Here is a 27966-nt window from a genome sequence, read left to right as displayed (position 1 = left end):
TTGGAGGCGGGGCAAGGTGAAAGTCGAGAATCTTGAAAAACAAAAAAATGTTGAGAAACCACAAGCGTTAGTTACGAAGAGACGTTTCACCCTTTATCACCCTGCTAAAAGATCGATCTGGCGCAATTTGGGCTTGCCCTAAACTCCAATGCTGGAATGTATCATGTGAATTAAGTAAAGTCGTCAATTTTTGTCACCGCATTTTTTTAATTTATTGATATTTTTGAAAAAAAAATACCGAATTTTCAAGATTTCATCTGGCAACACTGTGATTCAGTACATTACTAGTTTACAAGTCTCGCAGACGTTTATGCGTCATTTCATGACTGGCAAAATAACTTTCTATTATTATACAAATAATTCCGCCTCTCTGCTTGTAAAATCTTTATTTACAGAATAACTATGTGAGAAATTCAGATGTGTAGATAAATTCAACAAGTTGAATTGTGTCGCAGATTTAAGAAGTGATATTAACTTAATAATCAGTTAACCGTCTAGGAACGATGGATGTGAATTCTTTTAAAAAAACGGTCATCGACCATTTCAATACATTATTTTCTGATGAAAATATATTATGGTATACGAAGAGTCTGATAACGGTTGTGAAAAATGACCATTTAAACCAAGGACAGCCTCACTTTCAATCAACTGTAGAATCTGACCAGCAAATTGAAGTCATTGGAAGGTTTGATAGGTAGATACATATACATTTATATTTGTATAACTTAAAATTATTAAACAAATACTTTTTGTCTCCTTTTAGAACACCTTTTTTAATTCTATTTAATTTTAGTGACTATTCACCAATGAATCTTTTTACTTTGGCACAAAATGCATCATTGTATATGAAGAAAGTGATAAGTGATGTGAAAAGCCTATCTACGGACCCTATACAAAGTCATATTGCACCCAGTACGAGTGGTACAATTGTGGAGGAAAGTAAAAAGAGGTTCGACTATGCATTTATATTTTTACCACTTATTATAAAAAGCCTAGATGAAAATAGCACCGGAATCGGTAATTAAGAATTACGGAGTTCCAGAAGTTCCATTGTTATATTTTTTGGTAATCATTTAGATTTAATTACTTATACCAACTGACGCCAGATGCTCCAAAAATAATATGTAATATATTATCAAGTGTATTGTTTTACCAATAAATGTGAAGGGGGATCCTTATGCCAACAGAGAACCTATCGGAAAAACACGAAGCTTGCAATTTGAGATATTTTTTTTGATAATCTACAATTTTAACTGTATTAATTAATAAATAATATGTATCTGAAAACATAAAAAAAAATTAAGTCAAAGATAAACTTACAATTGTAAAAATATATAATAAAATGTGAATTTGTTGCAGGATCACATCTTATTATTACATTATATTTTACGGTCATGTTTATTATTAAAATTTAGTTTGTTAAGTTATACATATTTATATTTTTATAAAAATCGATGTTTTTTAAAATAAATATAAAAAATATTAAAACGAAGAATTAGTCAATAATTGTAAGTTTAACTTTGACTTAAAAAATTCTTTTTTATGTTTTCAGATACATATTATTTATTAATTAATACAGTTGAAATTGTAAATTATCAAAAAAAATCTCAAATTGCAAGCTTCGTATTTTTCTGCTAGGTTCTCTGTTGGCATATAGGATCCCCCTTAAATGCCAATGAATTGTGGAGTCGATATTCCCGGATTTTTCTTGAAAAAATAGTCAAGACAACTACACATAATGACTACATTAATAATATGCTTATGATAGTTAGATATTACAATAAGTTAAGAATATAATATATTTTGTAGAACCAGAACCAGGATTTCGATTTTTAACTTGATGAAATATATTTGTCTTTTTAATGTTTTCTGATACATATGTATTAATTAATACAGTTCAAATTTTAAATTTACAAAAAAATGTCTCAAATTGTAAGCTTCGTATTTTTCCGCTAGGTGCCTCTGCTGGAATAAGGATACCCCTTAAGGCGAAGTCTTCACTGAGCCTTTTTTAAAGAGGCACCTAGCGGATAAATACGAAGCTTGCAATTTGAGACATTTTTTTGATAATTTACAATTTCAACTGTATTAATGAATAAATATGTATCTGAAAACATTAAAAATAAAAATATTTTTTATTTTAAGTCAAAGACAAACTTACAATTGTAAAAAATGTAATAAAATGTGAATTTGTTCTATCGATCCGCACCCTATTATTACATGTATTTTATGGTCATATTTATTATTAAAATTTAGTTTATTAAGTTTTCTAAGCATCACCTAAGCGATTTTTGTCAAATTCATAGTTTTAATATTTTTATATCTATTTTAAAAAACATCGATTTTTATAAAAAATATAAATGTGTATAACTTGAAATCCTTTTTATTTATATTAATATAAATATTTTATTTCAATTATTTTTATAAATATAAATAAAATATTTATATTAATATAAATAAAAAGGATTTCAAGTTATACACATTTAAATTTTTTATAAAAATCGATGTTTTTTAAAATAGATATAAAAAATATTAAAACTATGAATTTGTCAAAAATCGCTTAGGTGATGCTTAGAAAACTTAATAAACTAAATATTAATAATAAATATGACCATAAAATATATGTAATAATAGGGTGCGGATCGATAGAACAAATTCACATTTTATTACATTTTTTACAATTGTAAGTTTGTCTTTGACTTAAAATAAAAAATATTTTTATTTTTAATGTTTTCAGATACATATTTATTCATTAATATAGTTGAAATTGTAAATTACCAAAAAAATGTCTCAAATTGCAAGCTTCGTATTTTTCCGCTAGGTGCCTCTTTAAAAAAGGCTCAATGAAGACTTCGCCTTAACAAAAGTGATCTTAACTATTGCATTCTTTAATTCTCCAAAATTGATTAGTGTCATAATAATATGACTGATACATACCTACTTGTTGTGTAGATAATTTTTCTAATGTTTTTCTATTTTTCAGTTTTTATTCTACATATTCTATAGATGAAGAATCTGAACATCATAATGATTCTGCTGCAACTAATGAAGAAAATCAGAACGATGAATTAAGGAAATCAAAAGGTAATCCCAGCCAAACCACTACCCACCAATAATAATATTATTATTAAAAATAATTTTTTGAATTCTAATGGATTTAAGTTTTGTACTATTCTATTTGAGTGATTTTTTTGCAACCCGGGTTTCGCCTTCCGTGTCTTCGGGCACTATGCGCACTCACCAATGGTAAATACACACTGACTGAATCCATTAGAATTTAAATTCAATTTCCATCAAGTACGGTCGATAGTATTAATAATAAAAACATGATATTAAATGTAATTACATTATAAATGGAATGTTATATTTAAATAAATTATCGTGACCGCTCATGCAGTGGTGCTATAAAGGTGATCTACGCAATGCAAGTCGGGAGGTGCGAGATTTGGCGATGGACTGAGTGAAGTGGCGCGAACTTATGCTTGCCCTATGCCCCAATGCTGGGACGTGACAGGGTGAATTAGTAGTAGTATCTTTAATGAATATGTATATGAATTTTGACGATCATAGACAAAGTTTCATCAATGATCAAAATTTTTTTTTTTTTTTTTTGTGATTTTACCGAGGCTTTGACTGCGACTCGCTGTCATATCGCCTCTTCTCTTCTAGAAGGGGATCCGTCGATCAGGTCCTCACTCCTATTCTGTTAAATAACTTTCCAATTTTGCCTAGCTCTTCCGTCTTACCCACCGCCAGGACACCCTTCAATTCGTCGACATTCTCATAGATATCTGCAATTCGCAGCTGTACTCTGTGAATTTCATATTTGGGGCATTGCAGTTGCTATATGTACAATGTCCTCTAAAACATGACATTCATCGCAGAGCTGCGATTCGCTTCTTCCCATGAGGACATCAAATCTTTTGCCCATGGTGTGCCCTGTTCTTAGCCTCAGAATTAACTTAAGCTCATTCCTCGTCAAAGAAGACTCTACAAACCAGGGCACCTCTCGTGGTGATGGTAGAATTGACTTACTCCATTTCCCCTTTTCTAATGATGCCCTATGGTGAAAATCTATCCACATACTATGGCACATTTTTTTTATAGCCTCATTCCAGTCCAGGTTTTCTGGTATCCACTGATGTGGTACCCCTGAATGGCCGGCTTCCTTTGCCAGATCATCTGCCCTTTCATTTCCCTCAATGCCCATGTGCGATGGGATCCATTGAAGGCATAGATCTCCTCCTCTATTTTTCTTGGCGTCGATCTGGTCAAGGATGTGGTATGCTATGGTTTTACTGTTATGTGAGCCCGATGATCAAAATTTATTAAGGAACCTTCCTGTTTAGTCTCATCTTGAATGTCTTCAAACTCATTGTCTACAACAAGCGTCTCCAACGCGTACTGAGTTTAATATTTTGAATATTTACATGTATTATTATTTATTATATACACAAATATTATTTTTATCGTATACGTTGGTGTCTGGTGTCGCTGTTTTTGATACTAGTAATAGTTTTGTTTTCTTGAGGTTCATTTTTAAACCATAAGAATTACTGACCTCATTAACCTTTTCTACCAGTTGATGTAAACTCTTTAAACTATCAGCAATCAGCACAGTATCATCGGCATATCGTATATTGTTAATATGTTTGCCATTAACCATAATACCCACCGATTCACCTTGTAAGGCTTACTTGAAAATAGCTTCCGAGTACATATTAAATAGCAAAGGTGACAATATACAACCCTGTCTTACACCGCGACGAATTTTTACCTCTCCACTGATTTCGTTTTCAATCTTTATATTCGCTGTTTGATTCCAATATAAGTTAGCTATCAGTTGAATGTCTCTTGCATCGATGCCTTTCTCCTGTAAGAGTTCGAGAAGTTTAGGATGTCTAACAGTATCGAATGCTTTCTCGTAATCGATGAAACACATATAAACATCAACATTAACATCTAGGCATCTTTGCACTACAACATTCAAGCTGAAGAGTGCTTCGCGAGTGCTCAAACCACTTCTGAAGCCAAATTGTGTGTCATCCATGTCTTCTTCGCATTTTCGAAAAATCGTATTATGGATGATTTTTAATAAGACTTTTAACATGTGGCTCATCAAACGTATTGTTCTAAACTCGCTGCACTCCTTTGCATTCGCCTTTTTTTTGGTAGAGTGATGAATGTCGATTTCAACCAATCATCGGGAATTATGCCCGTTTCGTAAATTTTATTAAACATATCAACGAGAATTTCTAATTACTAGTATCAAAAACAGCGACACCAGACACCAATACAAATTTTGTCATTAACAGCGAACCAATCGAACGTGTGACCCATTATAAATATTTAGGTACATGGGTCAATGAGAAATGGGAGCAGTCTCAGGAAATAAAAACTAGAATTGAGATCGCAAGGAGCGCCTTTCTCAAAATGAGACGCCTCCTTAGCAATCGAGATCTTAACCTAGGTCTGAGACTGCGTATGGTACGTTGATATGTGCTCTCAATTCTTTTCTATGGTATGGAAGTATGGACGCTAAACCAAGAGATGTCACGGAGACTTGAAGCTTTCGAGATGTGGCTGTATAGACGCATCCTCAAAATTCCTTGGACTGACCGGGTGACAAATGTTGAAGTTCTCAATCGAATAGAGAAGGACCGAGAAGTTCTACGTAGTATCAAAACCAGGAAACTACAATACCTCGGCCAAATTATGAGAGGACAAAAATACAGCATTCCCCAACTTGTCATTCAAGCGTGGCAGAGGACGGCGCCGCATTTCGTGGCTTAAGAACCTCCGTGATTGGTACGAATGCAGCTCCACCGAACTGTTCCGGGTAGCAGACGACAATTATAAGATCGCCTTGATGGTGGCCGACCTCCGCTAGGGGATGGCACAATAAGAAGAAGAATCGTATACGTATATCAAATTAAGCTTCAATATTTTGACCGTATGGACCTAATACGTTGAGCAAGTGGCTGACATCCGTTTCTCGGAAAAACAAAATCTGTTATACAAACCTCTACTCTGTGGAGGCCCATATGATCTTATTAGGACAGGACAAGGTCGAAAAAAAATACATTAGATATAAGTAAAAAGGATTTCAAGCTTTTTATTTTTATTTTTTAGAAAATCGTTGTTTTTTTAAATAAATATAAAATACAATAAAACTATGAATCTGTACAATATATGCATATTTTCTTAACATTATAAAAATCCTAATAAATTAATGGATAATAATAAACATAACCATTTATATACTACGTAATTATAATATGGTAGAATTCTTTATAAATTCATATTTTTTTTAATATTGTAAAGTTTATCTTTGACTCGATGCCCGTATCGATAATTTGTTTTGAATATTGAATCCAATTGTTTACGATGCATTCTTTTGTTTTTTTTTAATTTCTAAATGTCGATAAGATGGCGATAGTATAAAAAAAGACATTTGATTTATAAATAAATAGAAAAATAAGACTTTAGAAAACCAAATAATAAATAATATAAAAGGTTATTGTCGCAACGACTATTAGATAAAAAAGAATGTTTTAATCTCATAATTTCTCCCACCTAGAAACCATTGACGGGATACCTGATGTTATGAACCATTTCAATTACGCATTTTCGGATGAAATGGTATTAAATTTTGTCGTGCGCCTGCGTACGTCTGTGATAAATGACTATATAGACCTATCAGAATATGAATTCAATAAACCTGAAGATATGGAAAATTTAGGTGTTTCAAGGTATGATATACATTTATATTTTTACAGCTTAAGGGGGTACATGCTCGTCGAAGGTCAAAATTGGGTTTTTATTGTATTTTCAAACCATTATCCTGGACACTCCTTAAACGTTGTAGATAATCTATTTATATAATTTTGAAGCCTTATTATCTTTTATAGTTATTTTAAACATTTGATGACTGCATAAAGTATTTTTGTTACATAAAATAGTATTCTTTTAAACCTCTCGCTCTAATGTTTTAGAATATAGTCATATTTCGGTACATAACTGTGCAGTGGTGTTAAGATTTTTTACATTTATTAATTTTTAAACGCATTTATAAAACCATTAGTATAATTTATTACGAGATAATTTTTGTAAAATATTCACGATAAAAAATTATATTGATAATCTCTGTGATCCCAAATTTTACAAGAATTAGGCATTTTATTATTCAAAAAATGGGCAAGATTAACACATTTGAAGATAATTCTAAAGATATTTATTATAAGCTATGTCTTTGACCATTCAAGTGTGATAAACATCTTATGAATAATGATTGCTTTATAATAATTATTGACCTAAGAATAAGGTAGTGTTTTTTTGAAATACGCCATTTCTTTTGGCATTCCCCAGTGGTTAAGCTACAACATACGGCCGTAGCCATAAATTGACAAACTATAATTAAAGTAGGGAGTAAAATTATGTTAACGTGCGTGTTTGAACATGTACCTAACCGAATTTTTTTTTATTTTTTTTTAAACGGTACAGTCACACAACATTTAACATTTGATTGTACACCGTTTTAAAAATAATATCTTGTAAATGTCGCCTTCCATTGTCAATACACTGACTCAGTTGAATTCGGAAGTTTCGATTCACTCTTTCAAGCATTCCGACCGGTATATTGGAAATTTTGGCTCGGATGTTGTTCTGTAGGTCTTCCAGGGTCTATGGACGATCGTTATAAACCAGGTATTTGAGATAACTCCACAAGAAATAATCACAGGAGGCTAAATGAGGTGAGCGCACAGGCCAGTTTACATCCCCTCTCAGGGAGATCAGCCGCCCGGGGAAGGCTTGTCTTAAAAAATCCATTGACACCCTGACGGTGTGAGCTGTGACTCCATCTTGTTGAAACCACACATTGTCCAGTTCTATTCCTTTGAGACCAGGCAAATTCTGGATCATTGTCAAATAACAGTGTGAATTCACGGCTACATCACAACCGTTTTCTTGAACAAGGTAAAGGCCGATGATCCCTACTCTTGAAATTTCCACACCATACCAAGACACGATCTGAATGAAGGGGTCTCTCATGAAGTACCCTGGATTTTTTTTCACTCCAGTACCGCATAGTCTGTTTACTAACACAACCACTGAGGTAAAAATTTGCCTAGTCAGTCAGAAAAGAACACAAGTACGTCGTTGGGTAAAGTGTCAACCAGCAGCTCACATTCGCACCCTCGCAACTAAACTACCACAATCCAAAAATCATCAAACAGAGAAAATCAGCTTTGAAGTTTTTACCTTTCGCATTTTTGTACTGTGTTTTTGAAATATGTTTAGACATTGAATGAATTTTTGACTTGAATTTGATGACTTAGAGATATGAAATTTTCGGTACATATACTATGAACGATAGACAATGAAACGTCGTAATTAACTCAAAACACGTAAATTTGGACATGTGGCGGTTTAGTTGCGAGGGTGCGGTCATGATGTTTTTCGCGTTATATAATCACACAAATACAAACCTTAAATCCAGCCCATCTCACTGAGCCCTTCCTTTCCCCTCTGTGACCCCCACTAACTTCACCACGCCGTTTTAAAAAAGGAAGTTCCCACGCCCCACCCTGTACATGAATATCCTTTAAATTTATGTTATTTATTTTTTTAGTGATGATCCACACTATTATCTTATTGTTTTGGGAAAAAATTTAATAAAGTTCATGAAAGGCGTGCTAACATACGTGGAAACTCAATGTATGAACCAAGGAGACAGTGACGTCACTTCAACTCAAAATGTAGTCATGCAAATTTCAGATGTTCCACATTTGCAAGAAAAAAAAAGGTTTGATATAAATTTTTAAATTACCACAAAAATGAAAAATTGAAATATCATTTTAATTGGTAGAATTCCAGTTTACAAAATGTTAATATATATATTTTTATTAAATACTTATGAATGATATAAACAAGATTATTAATTTTAATAAAAACGCAAATATTTTTATAGTACTAATTCCACTTTTATTAAATAATTAGACCGGTTTCGTCAAGTACCTACTATAAATTTTTATTAAAATTAATAATACAATGCATTCGCACCATAAATAATTGACAGTTAACACAATACAAGAAAGAGATGGGAACCTTCCTATCTTTTACTCAGTAACCACTTATTCAGATTTAATAAAAAATTATAAACCGTATTGACTTGAGTTAAAATAGGTTATTAAATAAATATCGTATGGCTTGCTTAAATTAACAGGTTTCCGACCTCCCAGGCATATTCTTTGTAAAAATAGTTTTAGATCTTATTACTGGATCATAATGTTATTTACTTTTTTAGTGATCGTTCCAATAGAAAATTTATGACTATTATACAAAATGCATCAATGGTTGTGAAGAGTATGATAAATATGAAAAATCAGAATGCATCAACTTCACGTGTTTTAGATTTGGAGGAAAATGAAAGAAGGTATGTTGAACATAGATATTTTTACAACACAGACTACCAGCGGGTCTACTCTATACAAAAGGCGACTATCAACCGCTAACGTGCTAACGTGATAATGTGTTAGTATTTGTTACATACATTTTATATTGAAATATTATAATTGTAATTGTATTGTAATCAGTTAATCCGTCGAAACTGTCTTTCTCTCGCTCTCTCTCTATCGCTCATGCTCTAAATTTTAGCACAGGCAGGGGGCATGCCGTTAAAATATATCATTTATTGCAACAATTAATTTTTCAATTTCAATTTTAATTTATTTTACATATTGTGGACATTACAAATTATAAGTTTAAGACGTTCACAACATGATATTTAGAAACAAATAAATATTATTAAAAAAGTATTATGTAATATTGTAATTATGCAATATTAAGTTATTCTATAGTATAAATGTGTAAATACAAAAAATATGAAGTATATAGGTACAAGGAAGTACACCGGATGAGTTAAGCAGACCCTATTTTAAGAATTTATAAAATAACGTCCACCTATACTCATTCTCACGTAGATGGAATATATCAACATCCGAAGCAATTTGGTTGAACAGAGTTATTGCTCTACCAATTGGCATCACCAATGGCAGGTTAGTTCTGCTCCTCGGGAGAACAAACAACTGATGCTCCCGATTTCTAAGATAGTTATCAGGGACACACAAGTCAATATTACCAAGAATGGCAGAGTTCTCATTCACACCACGTATTAGTCGAAAAAAATACGTGGCCAAATATTGATATCTTCTAGCACTTAAACTACAGTATGTTAGCATACCTAAGAGAAAGTCAGTTGGATAAAGCCACGGATAGTATCCATATAACCTCAAATAAAGGAGTCTCAAAAATTTCTTTTGAACTCGCTCCACCATAAGGTCATATTTCAACTGATGCGGGGCCCAAACAATCGACCCACTCTCAAGCCGGCTTCTCACTAAGGAATTATTTTTTATAGAATAGACCCGCAGAAATGCTTACAGACGCATACTTTTTTCAATTCGTATACTGTCTTTCTATACGCTACCGATACGAATTATCGTCACTTTTCTTTCGATATGACATCCCTACATGTAGTTATGTTGCTGTGATTGTTACCAGTGACGTCTCGTGGGGGTTGGCTAGCCATGCGTTACACAAAGGCGGCGAATGAAGCAACTAATATAAAGTTAATCGTTATATACATAACTAAATCTTAGTTTAAAAAAATAATCGATGCATAAAAATTATGACAATATAACTATTATTATATTGCAATATCCACTGTAATACATATTGTAATGTTAGTTTATCGCACGGGAAATTTTTGCAAGAATGCCTTCAAACCTGTCAGCACCACAAGTATCTAAAACCACAACTGGAGCCATCAAATGAAGGAGCTTACTGAGGGCAGCTCTCACTCTGCCCTGATAGAAGCGATTGTATTTTCATAATACAGTAGTTGAAACTAGGGATTGCAATACCGGTATTAGACAAAACATATTGTTGAAAAACAGAAGTAATTATCAATAATTATTATAGCTATTAAAAATTTTTACAAACACTATTTTATTGCAACCTAAGGTATCTAGGTACCTACTATTATTATGTTAACCTTTATAAATAAATATCTATAGATCATATTATTTTAGAACTGCTAATTCTAACCCACGGTGGCCGCGCGGCTTAAGCGTTGGACTATCACGCCGTGGGTCTCAGGTTCGAATCCTGGGTCTGGCAAGTATCTGCACATATTGTTTTTCAATTTGTGCGTGAGTCAGGGTATGGACCTAATAGGTTGAGCAAGTGGCTGACATCCATTTCTCGTAAAAAACAAAATATGTTAATACAAACCTCTACTCTGTGGATGCCCATATGATCCTATTAGGATCGGACATGGTCGAAAAAAAATCCGGGTATAGGTACCTATACTTAGTTAGTATATATAGTTAACTTTTGTTGGTTGAAGTAAATCTAATGATTTAGTATGTTGTATTATTATAAATCTTTAGATATATAATTCTAAATGATTTATGTCTTATCGGGTAGCTACTGAAAAATCTCTATCAAATTCAACATTTGTTGGATGTACTATCATCGTTGGATTAATAGTTATAGAATAATTGGTAATATTTTTGCATGAATGTTTTCTTTTTAGAAATATTTTGATTCATCGCGACAATTTTATAAGCATATTTGAGGGATTTTGTTTTATTATAATTCAACTTTTGTTGGTTTCAGTCGATATATTTGCGTTGCGTGGCAGCATTAATCTTATATACTAAATTTAATATACAATATAGTAGTATATAGGGTACTGTTCGGTTGTACGGAATACAGCGGAAAACACATTTTGAAAATTGCCGTAAACTGGATTATTTGTTAGGTTAACCTAACCAAACCTAACCTAACCTAACCTAACCTAACCCAACCTAACCTAACCTAAACTAAAACAAACTAACAAATAATCCAGTTTATCGGCTATTTTCAAAATGCGTTTTCCGCTGTATTCCGTATAACCGTACAGTACCGTATATAGTATATAGAAAAAATAATATTAAATTCATATCAGAAAAAGATATAGTGTACGCTTTCTTAATACCGAAAATACCGGTATTTTGGATTTTTGATACCGGTTTTGAAATACCGGTATTGTAATCCCTAGTTGAAACAAACTGTTTACGAAATATCATTTTACAATGCAGTCGTAGTGTATGTATTACACTATTATACCATTATTACAGAATGAGAAAAATTAATTAAAGTAGTATACGCGTGTAATGCAGACGGTCTTCAAAATCACTTAGCGTACCTATATGAACGATATTTTTGTGTCCTATTAAAATACCCTTTCTTATGTTATGTATTTATTTAGTTACCATTCAATACTGTCCGAGGAAGAATCCGAAAGTGATAATGATTCTACTACAAGCGATGAAGAAAATGTAATATATGAACCAAGGAAATCAAAAGGTAATTCCAACTTGTTAGCTCAAAAAATCACAGAACTAAATAAAAAATAATTTAATCAAATTAACAATTTTCAAGAAGATATAATCGTAACCCTTGTTTCATACGCAGCAACTAGTGATACATACAAATTCTAATTATTTTTTGTCAATATACTGTAGTGAATAGTGACGTCCCGTGAGGGGGGGCAAGTCATACGTTGCTTAGGGGTGGCACTTAATAAAGGGCGGCAAATAAAGGAATGAATACAAATGTTTTAACTTTTGTAAAATATTAACTTTTTGTAAACAATTAACTTTTGAAAGCAGTCGCGGTTTCCAAAAAGTACCTATATCTTAGTTTATAAAAAAAGCGAACCATAAAAATCCTGGTAACATAACTGTTGTTGTAATACAAGATGGCGGTTTACCCCACGGACAAAATTCCAAAAGAGGCATCCTAATCTGTCAGTGCTTCAGACTACTTAAAATCACCGCTGTTTGAAAGTATATTTTTATGGAAATGCTCTAATCGTCTAATATTCAGTAGATTATGTGTGTCATTATTTCAAGATTTATATTGCATGTGTCTGTTTAATATAGCCAAAAATACATAATATTATATATAAATGTTGGTATCTAACGAATTTGTATACCATCTGATACAAAATAATTACAAGATAAAAAGAACTTTTTATATACAACGTTTTTAAATTTTCTGTTGAATAAAATACTGAAATATCATCTTGATATGTCATATTGATTTCCATAGTAACGCACGTATATATTAATAATTTAGTTGCTAGGACCCCAGACCCCTAGCATCCAATGGTGTCGAAATAACTTTTCATACAAAACGAAATTAACTGAAAATGAATTCAATTCTACTTAATGGCTAAAAGTATTAAAAAATGCATTGGCATCGTGTTCTGATACATTCTAAAAGTTTTAAATGTCTAGCTAGTCGGGAAGTTATCGATCGATTAAAATCGATTGCAAGATTTGTACCGGACAAAGAACCACCGGACAAATAAGAATACGAGCTAAGAAAAACGTTGTAAAATGAAAGCGAATGGCATTTATTTTCTGCATTTACGAATTCAATGTTCAATTTGAAAGCCTCTGAAAGATCCGCCTCCATCTGCGCATCTTTTCTATACACAAGACTGCTTTCGGCCGCTACGGCAGCGATCTAGGGCAGGTTTGTATCGAAGTATTAGAACTTATTGTATTATGTACAATAATAAGAATAGTCTGAGGATGTTGAAAGCAAAAACTCGTGTCGCAAAAAATGATCGAATGAAATTTAATAGTACACAACTTAAATCAATTAGAATTTAAATTAAAAATCATGAGGGTACAAGATCGACAGTATTAATAGTTATTGTTAACTAAAAAACCTGTTCATGATTTTATAAAAAATAAAAAGTAAATGTTTTACACCAGCACTTCAAGTAAACCTTGAAATTGTACGGAAGTGTTTCTTATTCAAGGCTACCCCTATTTTACACAGCAAATATTATCCCGCGACCATTGTTCGCTATCGTGTATTATATGGAAAATATTCGCGCGGTAATATTCGCAGAATGTAAAACGGCGGTTACTATTTTTGTTCGTTTAAATCATTCCCAATATACCTACATGTTAACATTAATTAAAATTTCACACGTGGAATTAATTTTTTTTAAAGCTTCTACTGCTTGAAATATATTTAATTAACAATTAACATTGCAGTTGGTCATACACGAATGATACCTATAGCACGTTGGTGTGGATTTTTACTGTAATGGAATAAACCTTTGTTTTTATCCTGAAATTAAAAACCTGTTAACGACTTTCTAGAAAATTATTTTAGGTGTAAGTCGTGGTAGTCCTCTTAGGTTAGTTGTTGTTGCAGCACCACCGAGAAACGTTTCTACAGCATCAGCGATTAGACCTGTTGGAGCTGCAGCGGGGTTTTCTGTAACTACTGATACGGTTATTGGAGTGGATGTATTTAAAACTATACTAAACGAAGATCAAATCGAATTGAAAACGTAAGTGTCGATTTATTGTTTATAATATTTCCTTTAGACCACCGATTGAAGGTTTCATTTTACATATTATTATTATAACTCCTGATAATTTCAATGAATACCTATTCCAATGATGATTAAATGACAAATCATCTTCCTAATATTAATTACAAAATAATGACAATATTTTTTTTTTATATTAAATTTATAATTCACCATTCTTGAGAATGCAATAATCTCTATTAAACATTAATTTGTAACAATGTCAGAGATACATTATTTATAATAAAAAATCTCATGTGTATCAACCATGCACAATAACAACTTGCACAAACTTTACTGTAGTGCCCCTCTACTGCAAGTTACCATAACGAATTTATATGTTTACTATTTTTCTAATGCTTTGCATTTATTTTTAGTTTTAATTCTACACCCATAAACGAAGAATCAGCGGCGATTCTGAATGATTCTAAAAGAACCAATAAAAAACATAAAAATCGGAGATCAAGAAAATCAAAAGGTAATCCCAACATAAATGAGCTAAAACAAAAAATGTGTGTGCTAGTGTTGTACATAGTGCCTGAAGTTGCCGAAAGGCGAAACTCGGGTCGCAAAAAAACGACTCAAATGGAATAGTACAAAACTTAAATCCATTAGAATTTTATATTGTATTCAAAAATATAAGAATCACAACAAATGACTTCTGTCGCGTGCCTAGCACACACATTTTTTCACACATTACTTCCGCTATGTGCCTCTAATAGGTGAAGCATTCACCTTAAAGTGACCCTGTTTTAAGTTTGAACTGTCACCCAAGTATAGTATATTGATAAACGATGCACCATATAGTGAGAGTGAATTTAAGTGGTCGTTGTTTTATAAGTCTATCAACCAGTTCACTCGGTGTGCTTCCATATAGTACTGTTATTTTTATAATTTTATTATTTACTCATATCACCCTGTATTTTTATTTCAATCTTGTTAACACTTATTTTTTATATATCATTTTGTGTGCGCTTTGAATTTATAATTTGTCACATTCGTTATATTATTATGTCAAATAGATAAATTTTAATTCGGAAAAAAAAACATGTATGCTTTAACCAACTCGCTACATTTACAATTCAAAGATAGAAACCATTATCTACAGCTTATTATGACATTTATACGACAAAAGTGTGACTATAAATGCTATATTTCTAAAACTTTGTTACAGGCACTAAAACGTAACATTATATAATTTACACAGTTGGTTGGTGATGGCTGTATCAAAATAGTTTCAAATGCAATAAATGGTTTTAAATAATTGCGATTGATAATTGGCTACTATTCACTAGAGCTTATAAGTATTTAATTTATTTAAAATTATATGATTATGTTTTAAATTTTTAAGTCAACCATAGAGAAACGACAGACGAGATGCCTATATATTATTTGGATGATTATATATCAAATTTTAGTAACTATGTGGTGAAGGTTGTGAAAGACGACGATACAAACCAATCACAAATCGAAAAATTAGAAAAGTCCGATGCATCTTTAGAAGAAAATAAAATGAGGTTTGACAGACATTTATATTATTTTAACTGTGTACTAAAAACAATTTAAATACTTTAACCAATGATGTTATAATAAGTTCTTTTTTAATAGTTTATCTATTTTTTCAGTGATCGCTCAGACTTATATTTTATGACATTGGCAAAAAATGTGTCAAGTTTTATGAAGGGCATACTGACACATGTGGAGAATCGATATATTAAAAGGTTAGATACTATAAATAATATTATCCTCATATAGTTAAAAAAAAGTCAATTAAAACGAATCGTATTTCGAAATAACAGAGAGAAAAAATCATTTCGTCTCATTCTATGAGGTTTATACTACTTAAGTAGACTATATAATAGATACGTCGCTTATTTTTGTAGTCTTGACAATGGTGTTACAATGGAAATACCTATCGACTTAACAAAAGCACATGTAGAATTAAATATAATTTATATTATTATCTTGAATGCATAACGTTCTTTAAAACTGTTTAGTATAATAATACATTATATTATTACACTATGCATTTCAACCCTTAAATTGTTTTACCTAGTAATATTATTCATATTTTTAGTGACCATGCTATGCTTATAAATGAAGAGGATAGTGACTCTACTACGCCCGGTAGATCAAAAAAATCAAAAGGTAATCCCAGCGTGGGTCGTAAAACAAAATAATAATTAATTCAAATATGTAAGTCGAAAATTTTAATATATAATTGACAATAGGCTGGGTGGAAATGTTTTTTTTTTTTTTAAATAAGACAGACAATAAATGAAAACTTACTAAAAAAATACTTAAATTTAAATGATCTCATTTATCTATAGTACCTGAAACTACTGAAACTAGAGAAATTGACCATTGTCAGTTATTTTGGCTTCCTTTCGCCGTATTTATTTTTTCTCTTTGATATGCAGATGTACTACATTGCTATAAATAATCACTTAAAGAATTTTTTTGAAAATAGATATCGTAACATAGATATCGTAAGTGTATATTGTCTATTGAAACACTCAATTATTTAAAGAAATGTATACTTACGTATATTATATAATAAATATTCCTTTAAATAATAATTAATACAGTCTTAAAACAGACAGCAAAAGTGAGCTAACCTTAGACTATAGATACATATAGACGCAGCTAACATTTGACACCCTCAAAAGAGCCGGTAAAACTGTTAATGAAATGCTTGCAGGACTGTTCATAGTCTGTCTACACAAAGAGAATGCTCCACAGAAAATTTTCCGGAGAAAATAAAATGCTATACCACTAAGAAATTTTAGAAATGTGTTGCTTTTTACATTTTAAAACTCGTAACAACACTTTTTTTATTAACACCCCCCCCCCCCCCCCCGCCTATATAATATATCAAGATTAAAAATATTCAAACATTTGATTAGGTGCTAGTATTCTTTTGAAAGATTTCAAACTCCTGATTCTTAATTAAATAATATATTTTACTAAAATTTTATTTTTTTCATATTAAACGAAGATTTTGCATTCCAGGTTCCTACCCCTCTCGCCATATTTCATCCCAGGATATATGTGTAATTAGTACTTTTTTGGTATTTGTTATCGTAATTATTGGATGGATAAGTTCTTCTTTGATCAAAACTGGTAAGAATTTTACTAATAAATAATACTATAGTGTAGATTTATGTGGACTGTATGGAAAGGGTCGGATAGGGTAGGAACAGCGAAAGTATGACATTGACAACGTCCGTAGATGATGAGAATCTCACAGTATTCACTGGCTCATTGGTAGCTTTTAAGAACACTTAAGTTTTTACTTTTAAGAAAAATACTGTACTTCGTCGAACTGACAAAGTTCGAAAGTCTTAATTTTTTTTAAATATTATAATTTCTTGCGCCATTCGGACCCAATTCATGATGCCCAATTTAACTGTACCTACTATATATACACATTATCTATTACCATATTGACGAGTTTCTGAAGTCAAATATGTGGGTGAATTGTATGATGCAAAGTTTACTTTCAATAGTGTTGTCAACAGTATGAGATCTAACAGAATGCTTGGTCATTATGAAGGATTCAAAAATATTCGTTTAATATACTTAAATTTTTTCCAAACACACTAATTACTTTTACGACAGTACAACAACTAGATTGATAAATGCCTTGCAAGCAGTCAACATTGATGCTTTCGAAAACGTTGAGGCCTTGTCCATATGGCGCGTGTGTCGCCGCGACTGCATGTGGACGGCTCAATGAAGTCACCTGTACCTCAACCGCGCGCGTGAAGTGGGGCGCGGCGATTACATGTGGGCGGCTCAGTGACGTCATATGTGCGCAAATGTGACGGAATGCGCGCGAGTTTTTACGCGCCATGTGAACAAGGCCTAAGCAATTGATGCCTTCGAAATGTGGTATTGGCGGCAAACGCTTCGTATTTCTTGGACAGAGTACAAGTCAAACCAGGCAATCATTGAGAGACTCCAGAAAAAGGAACGAGTTTAAAAAATATGTCTGAGATTCATGCTGCAGTTTTTATGCACATATATATTATAAGGTGCGGACCTGATAACCTGCAGAGACTGGTGGTTTTAGTCAGGTAAACAAAGCTAATATAAAGCTAAAGGAAAAGTTTCGGAACTTCCAAATGAAATAGCTTACTAGAAGTAGCCTTCACTCTGCTCGTAGAAAGGCAGAAGACCATGAGAGGTGGAGATCCTTAGTCGCTCAAAAGATGACTTCACCCTTGATTTGCTGCTGCAGTGACTCGACTTTAATAATTATTGTTGCAATTAATTCTTTTGCAGATTCAAGTCAATGCATGACGGCAGACAATCTTCCAGGAACATGCATGGAGGTGAACAACTGTTCTCGGATGATCAGTGGTGTCGCGCTTGACGATAGTTTCGATCCTATGGATATCCAGAGCATGTTAGATCTTAATAAATGCGGTGATGCTTCCATTCCAAAGGTAAGTCATCACAATTAAAAATAGAAATCAACTGTATTTTAATAAAATACATATTATCGTCATCTTACTATTAAAACCTCGTAAGTCTGTTTGAGAAGAGTGTAGGGGGGAAGGAAAAAACGTAATAAAAACAATATTTTAAACACATCTCTAATCGATGAATCTGTTCAATTTCAATTTAAATTTATTTATTTTTCTACATATTGGGTACATTACAAATTATAAGTTTAAAACGCTCACAACATGACATGAAACATTATTTTAAAGAAGAAAGAAAGAAAAAAGTAATAAATGGGATAAAAATGAAAATATAAAAAGAGAACATAATATAAACATACAAAAGAAGTGAAAATACAAAAATAATTATACATATTATAGAAGTTCGAAGAAATATACCGAGTTTGCTAAGGAGACCGTATGTTAAGAATTTATAAATTAACATTGGTTGTGAAATACGAGGTTTTAATTCCATGATTCAAACCACGAGACCTATAAGTTTTTAAAATTGGTTGATAGATGGACAGCATACTAGTATTGAGAACCGAGGTTTTGATATGATTTAAAATGATTTTTTGTTTAAATTTTGTCGATAAAACTTAATTTTTTCATAATATCGTACTTACGAGGTCTTAATAGTAAGGTGACGATATGTGAAGTGGACAAATTACAATTTTAAGACGTTTACAACATAATATGAAAACATATAGAAAATACTACATTCTTTACAAGATTTAAATAAAAACTGCAAAATATACTAAATCGTGAACCTACACGGAAATACACAAAATAAATTAAATGGACCGCATGACAAGAATATAATATAATACAAGCCTCCACATAAACACACTGCCATCTGACATTTTATTTAAGCACAGTTACTGCCCTCCCAATTGGCATTACCAATTTAGATCTACGACTTGGAAGTACGATTTCTCTGATAGTTATCCAGCACACACAGGTAAATAGTAGTATGAATGGTAGAATTATAATTTACACCGCGTTTGTTGGGAAATTAATTGTTAAACTATTGTACGACAACATCTTTTTGACATGCTCCGCCCATTTTTAACCGCATTTCCATTATAAACTAACAAGCTCCTCCCATTTAGTATACAACAGCGCCTAGAAGCGTAGCCAAGAAGATGCTGTCGTACAATACATACATATTGTTAAAAAAAAATCGGTTAGGTACATGTTGAAACACGCGCGTTAACATCACTTTACTCCCTACTTCAATTATAGTTTGTCAATTTATGGCTACGGCCGTATGTAGTAGCTTAACCACTGGGAAATGCCAAAAAAACACTACCTTATTCTTAGGTCAATAATTATTATAAAGCAATCATTATTCGTAGGATGTTTATCACGCTTGAATGGTCAAAGACATAGCTTATAATTAATATCTTTAGAATTATCTTCAAATGTGTTAATCTTGCTCATTTTTTGAATAATAAAATGCCTAATTCTTGTCAAATTTGGGATCACAGAGATTATCAATATAATTTTTTATCGTAAATATTTCACGATAATAATGTCGATATAAATTATACTGATGGTTTTGTAAGTGCGTTTAAAAAATAATAAATGTAAAAAATCTTAACACCACTGCACATTTATGTACTGAAATATGACTATATTCTAAAACATTAGAGCGAGAGGTTTAAAAGAATACTATTTTATGTAATAAAAATACTTTAAGCAGTCATCAAATGTTTAAAATAAATATAAAGGATAATAAGGCTTCAAAATTATACAAATAGATTATCTACAACGTTTAAGGTATGTCCAGGATCATGCTTTGAAAATAGAACAAAAGCTCCATTTTGACCTACGCTGAGCATGTCCCCACTTAAGAAACATTTTTTTTAATCAACGAATAATTTATTTTCGAATGATTTGAGAATGTAACATTCTTTGTTGAACACACCTCAGAAACATAACGATTAGTAGAAATCGTGAAACAAATACTACACATCATATTCCAATTTATGTGGTTACATGTAAATTTTACGTAAAACATTACACCGTAGCACAGATCATCGTGTGCTTTCTATCGGAAAGAGATAACCGTAAGAGGTCTCCAATTTTATTAGATTCAATATGAACATTAATTCAATTTTCATAGCCAATTTTGGCAAAATTCATGAATTCCAGAATGAAAACCATACCTAACCTAATTTAACCTAATAAATATCGGCTATTTTGAAAATTTGTTTGCCGCTGTCTTCCTGTAAACCGATAAGAACCGTGTTTTATTTAGACATGAATTTTATCTCAGTACTATACGACTCAAAGACATTGGACGGTCTTTAATATACGACCATAAATATTTGCGATACAAGATTTTACGGTGAACTGTGTTACGGCGAACTGCATACGTACAAATTTCCGGACACGAATCTAATGAATTAGTCTTGTATAAAAAAAATAGTTTATTAAATTATTAGCAAGTACAAGTACGTAAAAACTGGAATTTGGAGAAATTTGTGATGCTGGCTAATAATCAAGGGGAGTGCCTATTATTGGTTCCTTGATTTAAACGTCAAAACCCAGTCGCCAATATTAGCGAAATTTGTAAAGCGCTTCAATTGCATTACTACAAGCTAATTTCGTGGTAATTATATAGGATGGAGATTGCTCAATTTGAATAGCATGTTAGCCGGAATTCGGTGAATACAGATTCGAATCCTGTCCAGTGTATTTTTTTTCAATATTGCATCTGATAGGTATGTTTTTGATGTGTTTTAAAAATATGTATGTTCAATAATGCTATTTTTTTCAGGTATGTTGTTCACTAGAAAAAATGTCGCCGCCAAACTTTATTAGCCATAAAAACTTGAAACTTCTTCCGGAAAACTGTGGCCAAACCATGGACGCAAGAATAGCTATGGGGAGTGCAACTGGACTCTTTCAATACCCTTGGATGGCACTTATTATCCAATCTATAAGTAAGTAGCTCAGGTTATTAAAACAATATAATGAGCATTGGGGGCTGGTCCAAACTTGGACGTAGCATCGTGTTATCATTAGTAGTAGTGATACCCCCAGATTTTCAACAGGTTAGGAGACCCCCTTTGGGCGGTGGGCGGCCGAAGCCATGAATGACGCATCCACGATTGTCTTATACTTATATTTCCACGCGTAGAAATCTATAAAAGTTCTTTGCCGTAGCATCCGTATGTGTCCGACTACGTACCAACTTTCAATCTCAGTTAAGTGCCGTGAATCGTGATTATTTATTTTTTACTTTTATACAAGGCGCCCATATTTGTCTAAATAATTTCAAAATCCAGGAAATTTATTTGGATAGCTTTCTATAAATTATAGTGTAGCCGCGGGAACTCATGCGAATAAAAGAATAAACTTGTGTATAAACCTAATTAATGTTCCGCAAACTTTTGGTGAAATACCTATCGAGCGTTCATAGTGTTTGTTAATGAATTTAATAAATAAATAATTTTATAATCGTTTAGACCAACCTTAATCTTGAATGTGTACGTAGTTATAAACTATAAAACTTAATTGTGTTCTTTTGTATTGTAAATTATGATCGATCTTTCGACCATTGCGTCTATTAATTGGTGCGTTATTTTATCATCCGGTCATCCTAATTTTTCCGTGTTAACACGCTTACCAACGGTCACCATCACACATATTATATGGACTCAACTGTCAACAGTGGCCGCACACTGACGTGCTCTACCAACTTAAGCCCTTTCAAATGACCCACTCTTGAAAACCCACACTTACTGAGCTAGACCGAAGAGTTGAAGAGGGCCGTGTATTTTGCACGGAACGACCGCCGACACGCGTACCATCAGTGCCTGAACAGGTGACTGCTGCGTCCTGACCGACGTGTCTGCCACTTTACCCGCCCTTTCCCGGGGTGTCAGTATTATCACTAATTTCGCCATCTTTCTCTGTGATAAATTCTTCTTTTTAATCTATTCCATGAAGGCCGTGGTGAAACGCAGCTTAGCCATTAGTATTAGTATAAATCGCTATAATAGTGTATATTTTGTATCAATTAATAATTTCACATTGAATCGGATGAAACTGATCCTATTATTAATATATAATAAGGAATAAGTAGGTACTATATATTTTGTTTTACTTTAACTAAATACATTACTTGTATGATAATTCTGATACTTGGTATGCCATGAGATTTTAGTATTCCTTTAGTAAGAAAGGTTGCAAAACAGTCTCCTTCCTAAAGTACATTATAGTAAACAAATTGTTAATTTTCTCTACAAACAGATGGATCTCTGGTACAGGGCTGTGGAGGCACCATCATCAACGAGCGTTACATCCTGACAGCCGCTCACTGCGTCGCAAAACTTGGACAAGGAATCACTGTGGCTAGTGTCCGAGTCGGAGATCATGACATCTTGTCAGAATTCGACTGCGAAGGGATAGAGGATTACAGATACTGTGCACCACAGCCCCAAGAATTCGAAACATTGGAAGTGATACCGCACCATGATTACAATCCAGCGACTCGACAGAAAGACATTGCTCTAATCCGGTTGGACAGCAAAATTGAACTATTAGGTACGTAATCTTTTCATCCGACATTTCATAGTGCGACACTCAGTATGCGGACACATATGGCGCTTAATATCAGCGGAGAGCAGAGCCAGTCCAAAAAAAAAATTTTTTGTTCCTTTTTTAACTTCCTTCTTCAAGCACTACGGTGCATGGTTGTAGCATCAGTCCCGTGCGGCTCCGTCTCGGGACGGAATGAGTACATAAAATCTCTTCTTTCAGATACGCTTATAGCGTCATGGAACGCGGCTGTGCATATCCACGGCTGTACATACATAACGGGCGGTGGTGGGAACCTTGGTAGTGCCGAAACCACCACCGCAAGGACGTTTCTTATGTAGGAATACTGTAAGTAATATTGTGTACAAGACCGCATATGCGGCATGAGAGGCGAAGTGGACGGCGTCTCCCAAAGGGCGACACGCTTACCGTTTTTTTCCAGACGTATTCTGCAGGCACCAATCTAGAAGACTCCAACCTTCGCATTGGATTAGCCAGTTCCTCACCGGCCATAGCAACTTTGCCGTCAAACTCTACAAGTTTGACTTGGTAGTAGACAGGCCGGGTTGTACCTACGGGCATGACCACCAAGACGTTGAATACGTCCTCTGGGATTGCCCGCCTTTGGAACCTGAACAAGCGTAGCTGTTTGCCAGGGTTCGTCCTCACACGGAGCCAATTGGCCACGCATATCTGATAACAATTAAGGCCAACTTTGCAGCATTCGAGAAATTTGCAGCTTTGTATAGAGAGCGGGATAGTCCTGACTCCTCTGTAGACTCATCCATTTCAACTCGCGACACTCGTATGCGGATACATAGGGCGCTTAACGTCAGTGGACAGCAGAGCCAGTCCATTTTTTTCTTTCTTAACTTCCTTCTTTAATCACTACGGTGCATGGTTGCTGCATTAGTCCCGTGCGGCTCCGTCTCGGGACGGAATGAGTACTTAAAATCTCTTCTTTCAGATACGCTTATAGCGTCATGGAAGGCGGCCGTGCATATCCACGGCTGTACATACATGACGGGTGGTGGTGGGAACCTAGGTAGTCCCGAATACTGCCTATTGGTATGAATATAATAAACGTTAATAATAACATTATTCATAGTGATCAATGTATAATAACCCCTAATTATAAGTATTGTTATCAATTTTGCTTTCGGTTACTTCACAATGGACGGTAGAAGCTATAGGTCGAGACTTGGTGTGGTAATCGAAGATTGTTGTGGTAATTGATTATAAAGGTAGGTATTTCTTTTACGGTTGGGGTCCCATCGGGCACATTTATTTTTTACTAACTTCAACACATATTTTATATTACAGTTGCACACGGATATGTTATTATTTTTTAACATATGTAAAGGTCTGTTTAAATGGCAACTTACGGCAGTGACGTCCCTAGATAAAATGCCGCCCCTAGGCAGCGCCAAAATGCCGCCTCATTTGTTAATACATTATTTGTATCATCCTTTCATGAGTCCAATATCTAAGAAATGTGTTGTATGTAATACATTACTAACCGAATATCAGACTAATTTTATTATTCGCAAATCTGCACGTGTCGTTTTTGGTCACCAAGGACGTCGAAGGGCAACGGAAGTAAACTAGATATCGCAAACCCGACAAAACCAGTGAACTGATTTTTTTAATGGAAAGATATTTTCGTTGTTACTAAGTTAATACTTTGGACGCGGAAGACGCACACGGCGCGTAATGACCAGGCGGCCGATCGATGTAATTAACGTGCATTTTAAAGGGGGCAATTAAAATCTCATTATCTATTCAGCAGCGAATGCGTTAAGGTACTTAGCTATTTCCATATATTCCAAATGATTTTCATTGATTTGCCGCCCTTCGGGTAACTGCAGCCCCCAAGCGACGCTCAATCTGCCTACCCCCACGGGACGTCACTGACTTACGGCATACGTGTGTAATTATAGTATTGTGTAAAATCGCCTAATAACCATTTATTTATTAAATTTCAGACAGCGTTCAACCAATATGTCTTCCAACGACACAAAGAATGGCATCCATCGAGCTAAGCACACGGTCGATGACGGTAGTCGGATGGGGCTTGACTGAGTATAATTACACTTCTGATATCTTGCTGGAGGCCGAGGTGCTGGTCATCAGCAATGATCTGTGTGCAAGAACATATAAATGGTATGACTTTGTCCCAAAATATCTATTCTAAGCGGACATGCAAGGGTTTTTGCGATTTTTCGTAATTTTATATTAAAATCGTATTGGTTTTTTTTTTTTTGTGTAGCTCAATTCTTATTATTTGCAACATTAAAACGAATGAATTGAATGTTGACTGTTTTATTTTGATAAATATTTCAGTGTAGTTTTATATGATAATTTTTTATTTTTATGTTGGAGGAGGTGTGCCAAACGCAACCACTGGCAACTCAAAAAAAAATTGAAACATTTAAAACTGGCGTGAGTATTCGATTATAAATTAATGGACTGTATGGATGGGTAGGCATGGAGAATTGCTTTCGGTCCAATTTTAATACTTGTTTCTTTTCTTGTTTCTGATAAATATTTTTGTGATACAATTCAGATACTTCTCAATTATATTAAAACTATTAAAAATACAAGACAGAGAGAATTTTGATTACCAATTTTATGGTATTTAATATGAATAGATTGTCATCTTTCGGTCTGTTCGTTTTGAACTACGATAAACTTTTTGTATCTACGTTTAACGATTTTAGAGTGTTCATTATTGGCAATTTTTAAATACCGTATTATTTTTTTCCCAATTCCGTGTGTCTTTAACAATTATGTGATAAACGTCTAAGTCGCTAATGTAAGGTTCGATGTGGGATACCACTGTAGGAGTCGTTGACGTGTCGTGGGTCATGGTGCTGAGGATGATGATGAAGAAGTCGAATATGGATGCGGGAGCGAGTTTCATTAGGCGTAACGGTCGGTACAATAGTATATTACAGTAGTTATGCTACAATACTTATGATACGGGTCCGAAGTCTGCATCTCGGTACGATGAGATGTTGTGCGGGACTATACGGAGAATGAGATTCTAACAGCCCGGGAATTTATATTCGAGTGACCTCTCGATGAAATATTATTCGCTTATTTATACAGTTAAAATAATATCCTTTTCATTATAACTTAGTAAAATTATATTGATCAAGTCAACGACTAAAATGGCATTTGCGTCAAGTAGTCGAGTAGCTGGGATTTATTATGTGTATATTATTGCAGTCATATAATTTGATACTATGTTCTGCTGACACAAGTAATGAGTTGTTTACCGCCATAATTAATTATAATTGTATCTTCTACCAGGTTCGGAATTGATACAACCCATATTTGTGCGGCAGGACCGAACGGAGAGGACACCTGCAACGGAGATTCAGGAGGACCACTCAAAGTGCTCACTTGGAAACATCCAACGATGGCCATGGTTCAGTACGGTATCATAAGCGTGGGCCCAAAAAAATGTGGAGTCGATAGAATGCCAGCAATATACACGAGAATAACATCATATATGGACTGGATTCTCGATAATATAAGACCATAGCCAGATACAACCCACAACTTATATAAATTTTTCTCAGCGGTTGCCTATATTTATAGTATTACTGGGGTGCGTTTCCTTCTCCAATGACAATGTCTAAAACATGGAGATCGTCTGATTTTTTATACCTATATATTATCGTAATTGTATATTATGTTTATTATTAATATAGCAATTATTGTATTTTACCACGTTTTTATTAGCTCGTATTCTTGTTTGTCTGGTACAAATTTTTTCTTGTTTGTCCAAGATTTGTATTGGACGATTGAAGATTTTTAACTAACTTCCCGACTAGCTAGACATTTGAAACTTTTAGAATATATCAGAACACGATGACAATGCATTCATTTTTTAATACTTATGACCATCTTTAAGCATAATTGAATTCATTTTCAGTTAATTCTGTTTTGTATGTTTCGGAAAAAATTCGTTAAAAGTAATATTTACTACTCACTATTATTGGTTGCTAAGGGGGTCCTAGCAAATAAATTATTAATATATACGTCCGTTACTATGGAAGTCAATATGAAATGTCAAAATGACATTTCAGTATTCTATATTTATTAATATATAGAAATGTCAAGTTTATATTATTCAACGGAAAATTTAAAAACGTGGTATATAAAAAGTGCTTGTAATTATTTTTACTATTGATATAATTATAGCAATTGTATGTTTTACTTGCTTCGAATTTAGATCGGTAATAGACAAATTATTGCGATACCTATTATGGGACTATGTAGATTGGGTATAGCTATAGAAGTTCGTAAGTCACCTGGTCTCACCTTGGTGCACTGGTTTCGATTCCTTGTGTGTACATGTTCGCTTTTCTTCTACTAATTTAAGCCGCATTTAGACCAAGCAAACGAATGTTCTTCCCCCACTCCAGCGAAATTTTCTTGACGTAAAAGTCTGTCTGCTTGGCTGATCTGTCCTTAGTGGATTCATATGCTAGAAATCGATCAAAGTGCTAC

At 33.4% G+C, this 27966-nt stretch overlaps 1 protein-coding gene across 2 annotated transcripts; it reads left to right on the top strand.

The window, feature by feature from the left end:
- Window positions 1-275: 275 nt before the first annotated feature.
- Window positions 276-27145, top strand: LOC147071548 (uncharacterized). 2 transcript variants are annotated; one of them, XM_085948394.1, is made up of 18 exons: window positions 276-694; window positions 794-949; window positions 2984-3084; window positions 6581-6752; window positions 8633-8806; window positions 9308-9436; window positions 12317-12414; window positions 14287-14425; window positions 14824-14924; window positions 15798-15963; window positions 16072-16167; window positions 16524-16594; window positions 17459-17569; window positions 18734-18897; window positions 21680-21845; window positions 23158-23451; window positions 25431-25608; window positions 26761-27145. In XM_085948394.1, the coding sequence occupies exons 1-18, from the start codon at window positions 504-506 to the stop codon at window positions 26993-26995; spliced, it is 2742 nt and encodes a 913-aa protein (XP_085804520.1). In that variant the 5' UTR covers window positions 276-503; the 3' UTR covers window positions 26996-27145. The 2 variants fall into 2 exon arrangements, with proteins under 2 accessions (XP_085804520.1, XP_085804519.1); XM_085948393.1 differs by having other exon boundaries at window positions 14245-14425.
- The last annotated feature ends 821 nt before the right edge of the window (window positions 27146-27966 follow it).

The sequence above is a fragment of the Rhyacophila brunnea genome, unplaced genomic scaffold (genome assembly GCF_057557595.1).
Source record: "Rhyacophila brunnea isolate RB1 unplaced genomic scaffold, BYU_Rbru_1.0 scaffold_20, whole genome shotgun sequence".
Taxonomy (NCBI): domain Eukaryota; kingdom Metazoa; phylum Arthropoda; class Insecta; order Trichoptera; family Rhyacophilidae; genus Rhyacophila; species Rhyacophila brunnea.
Note: the sequence above shows the minus strand (reverse complement) of the source record. Positions and strands in the feature narration are given on the sequence as shown.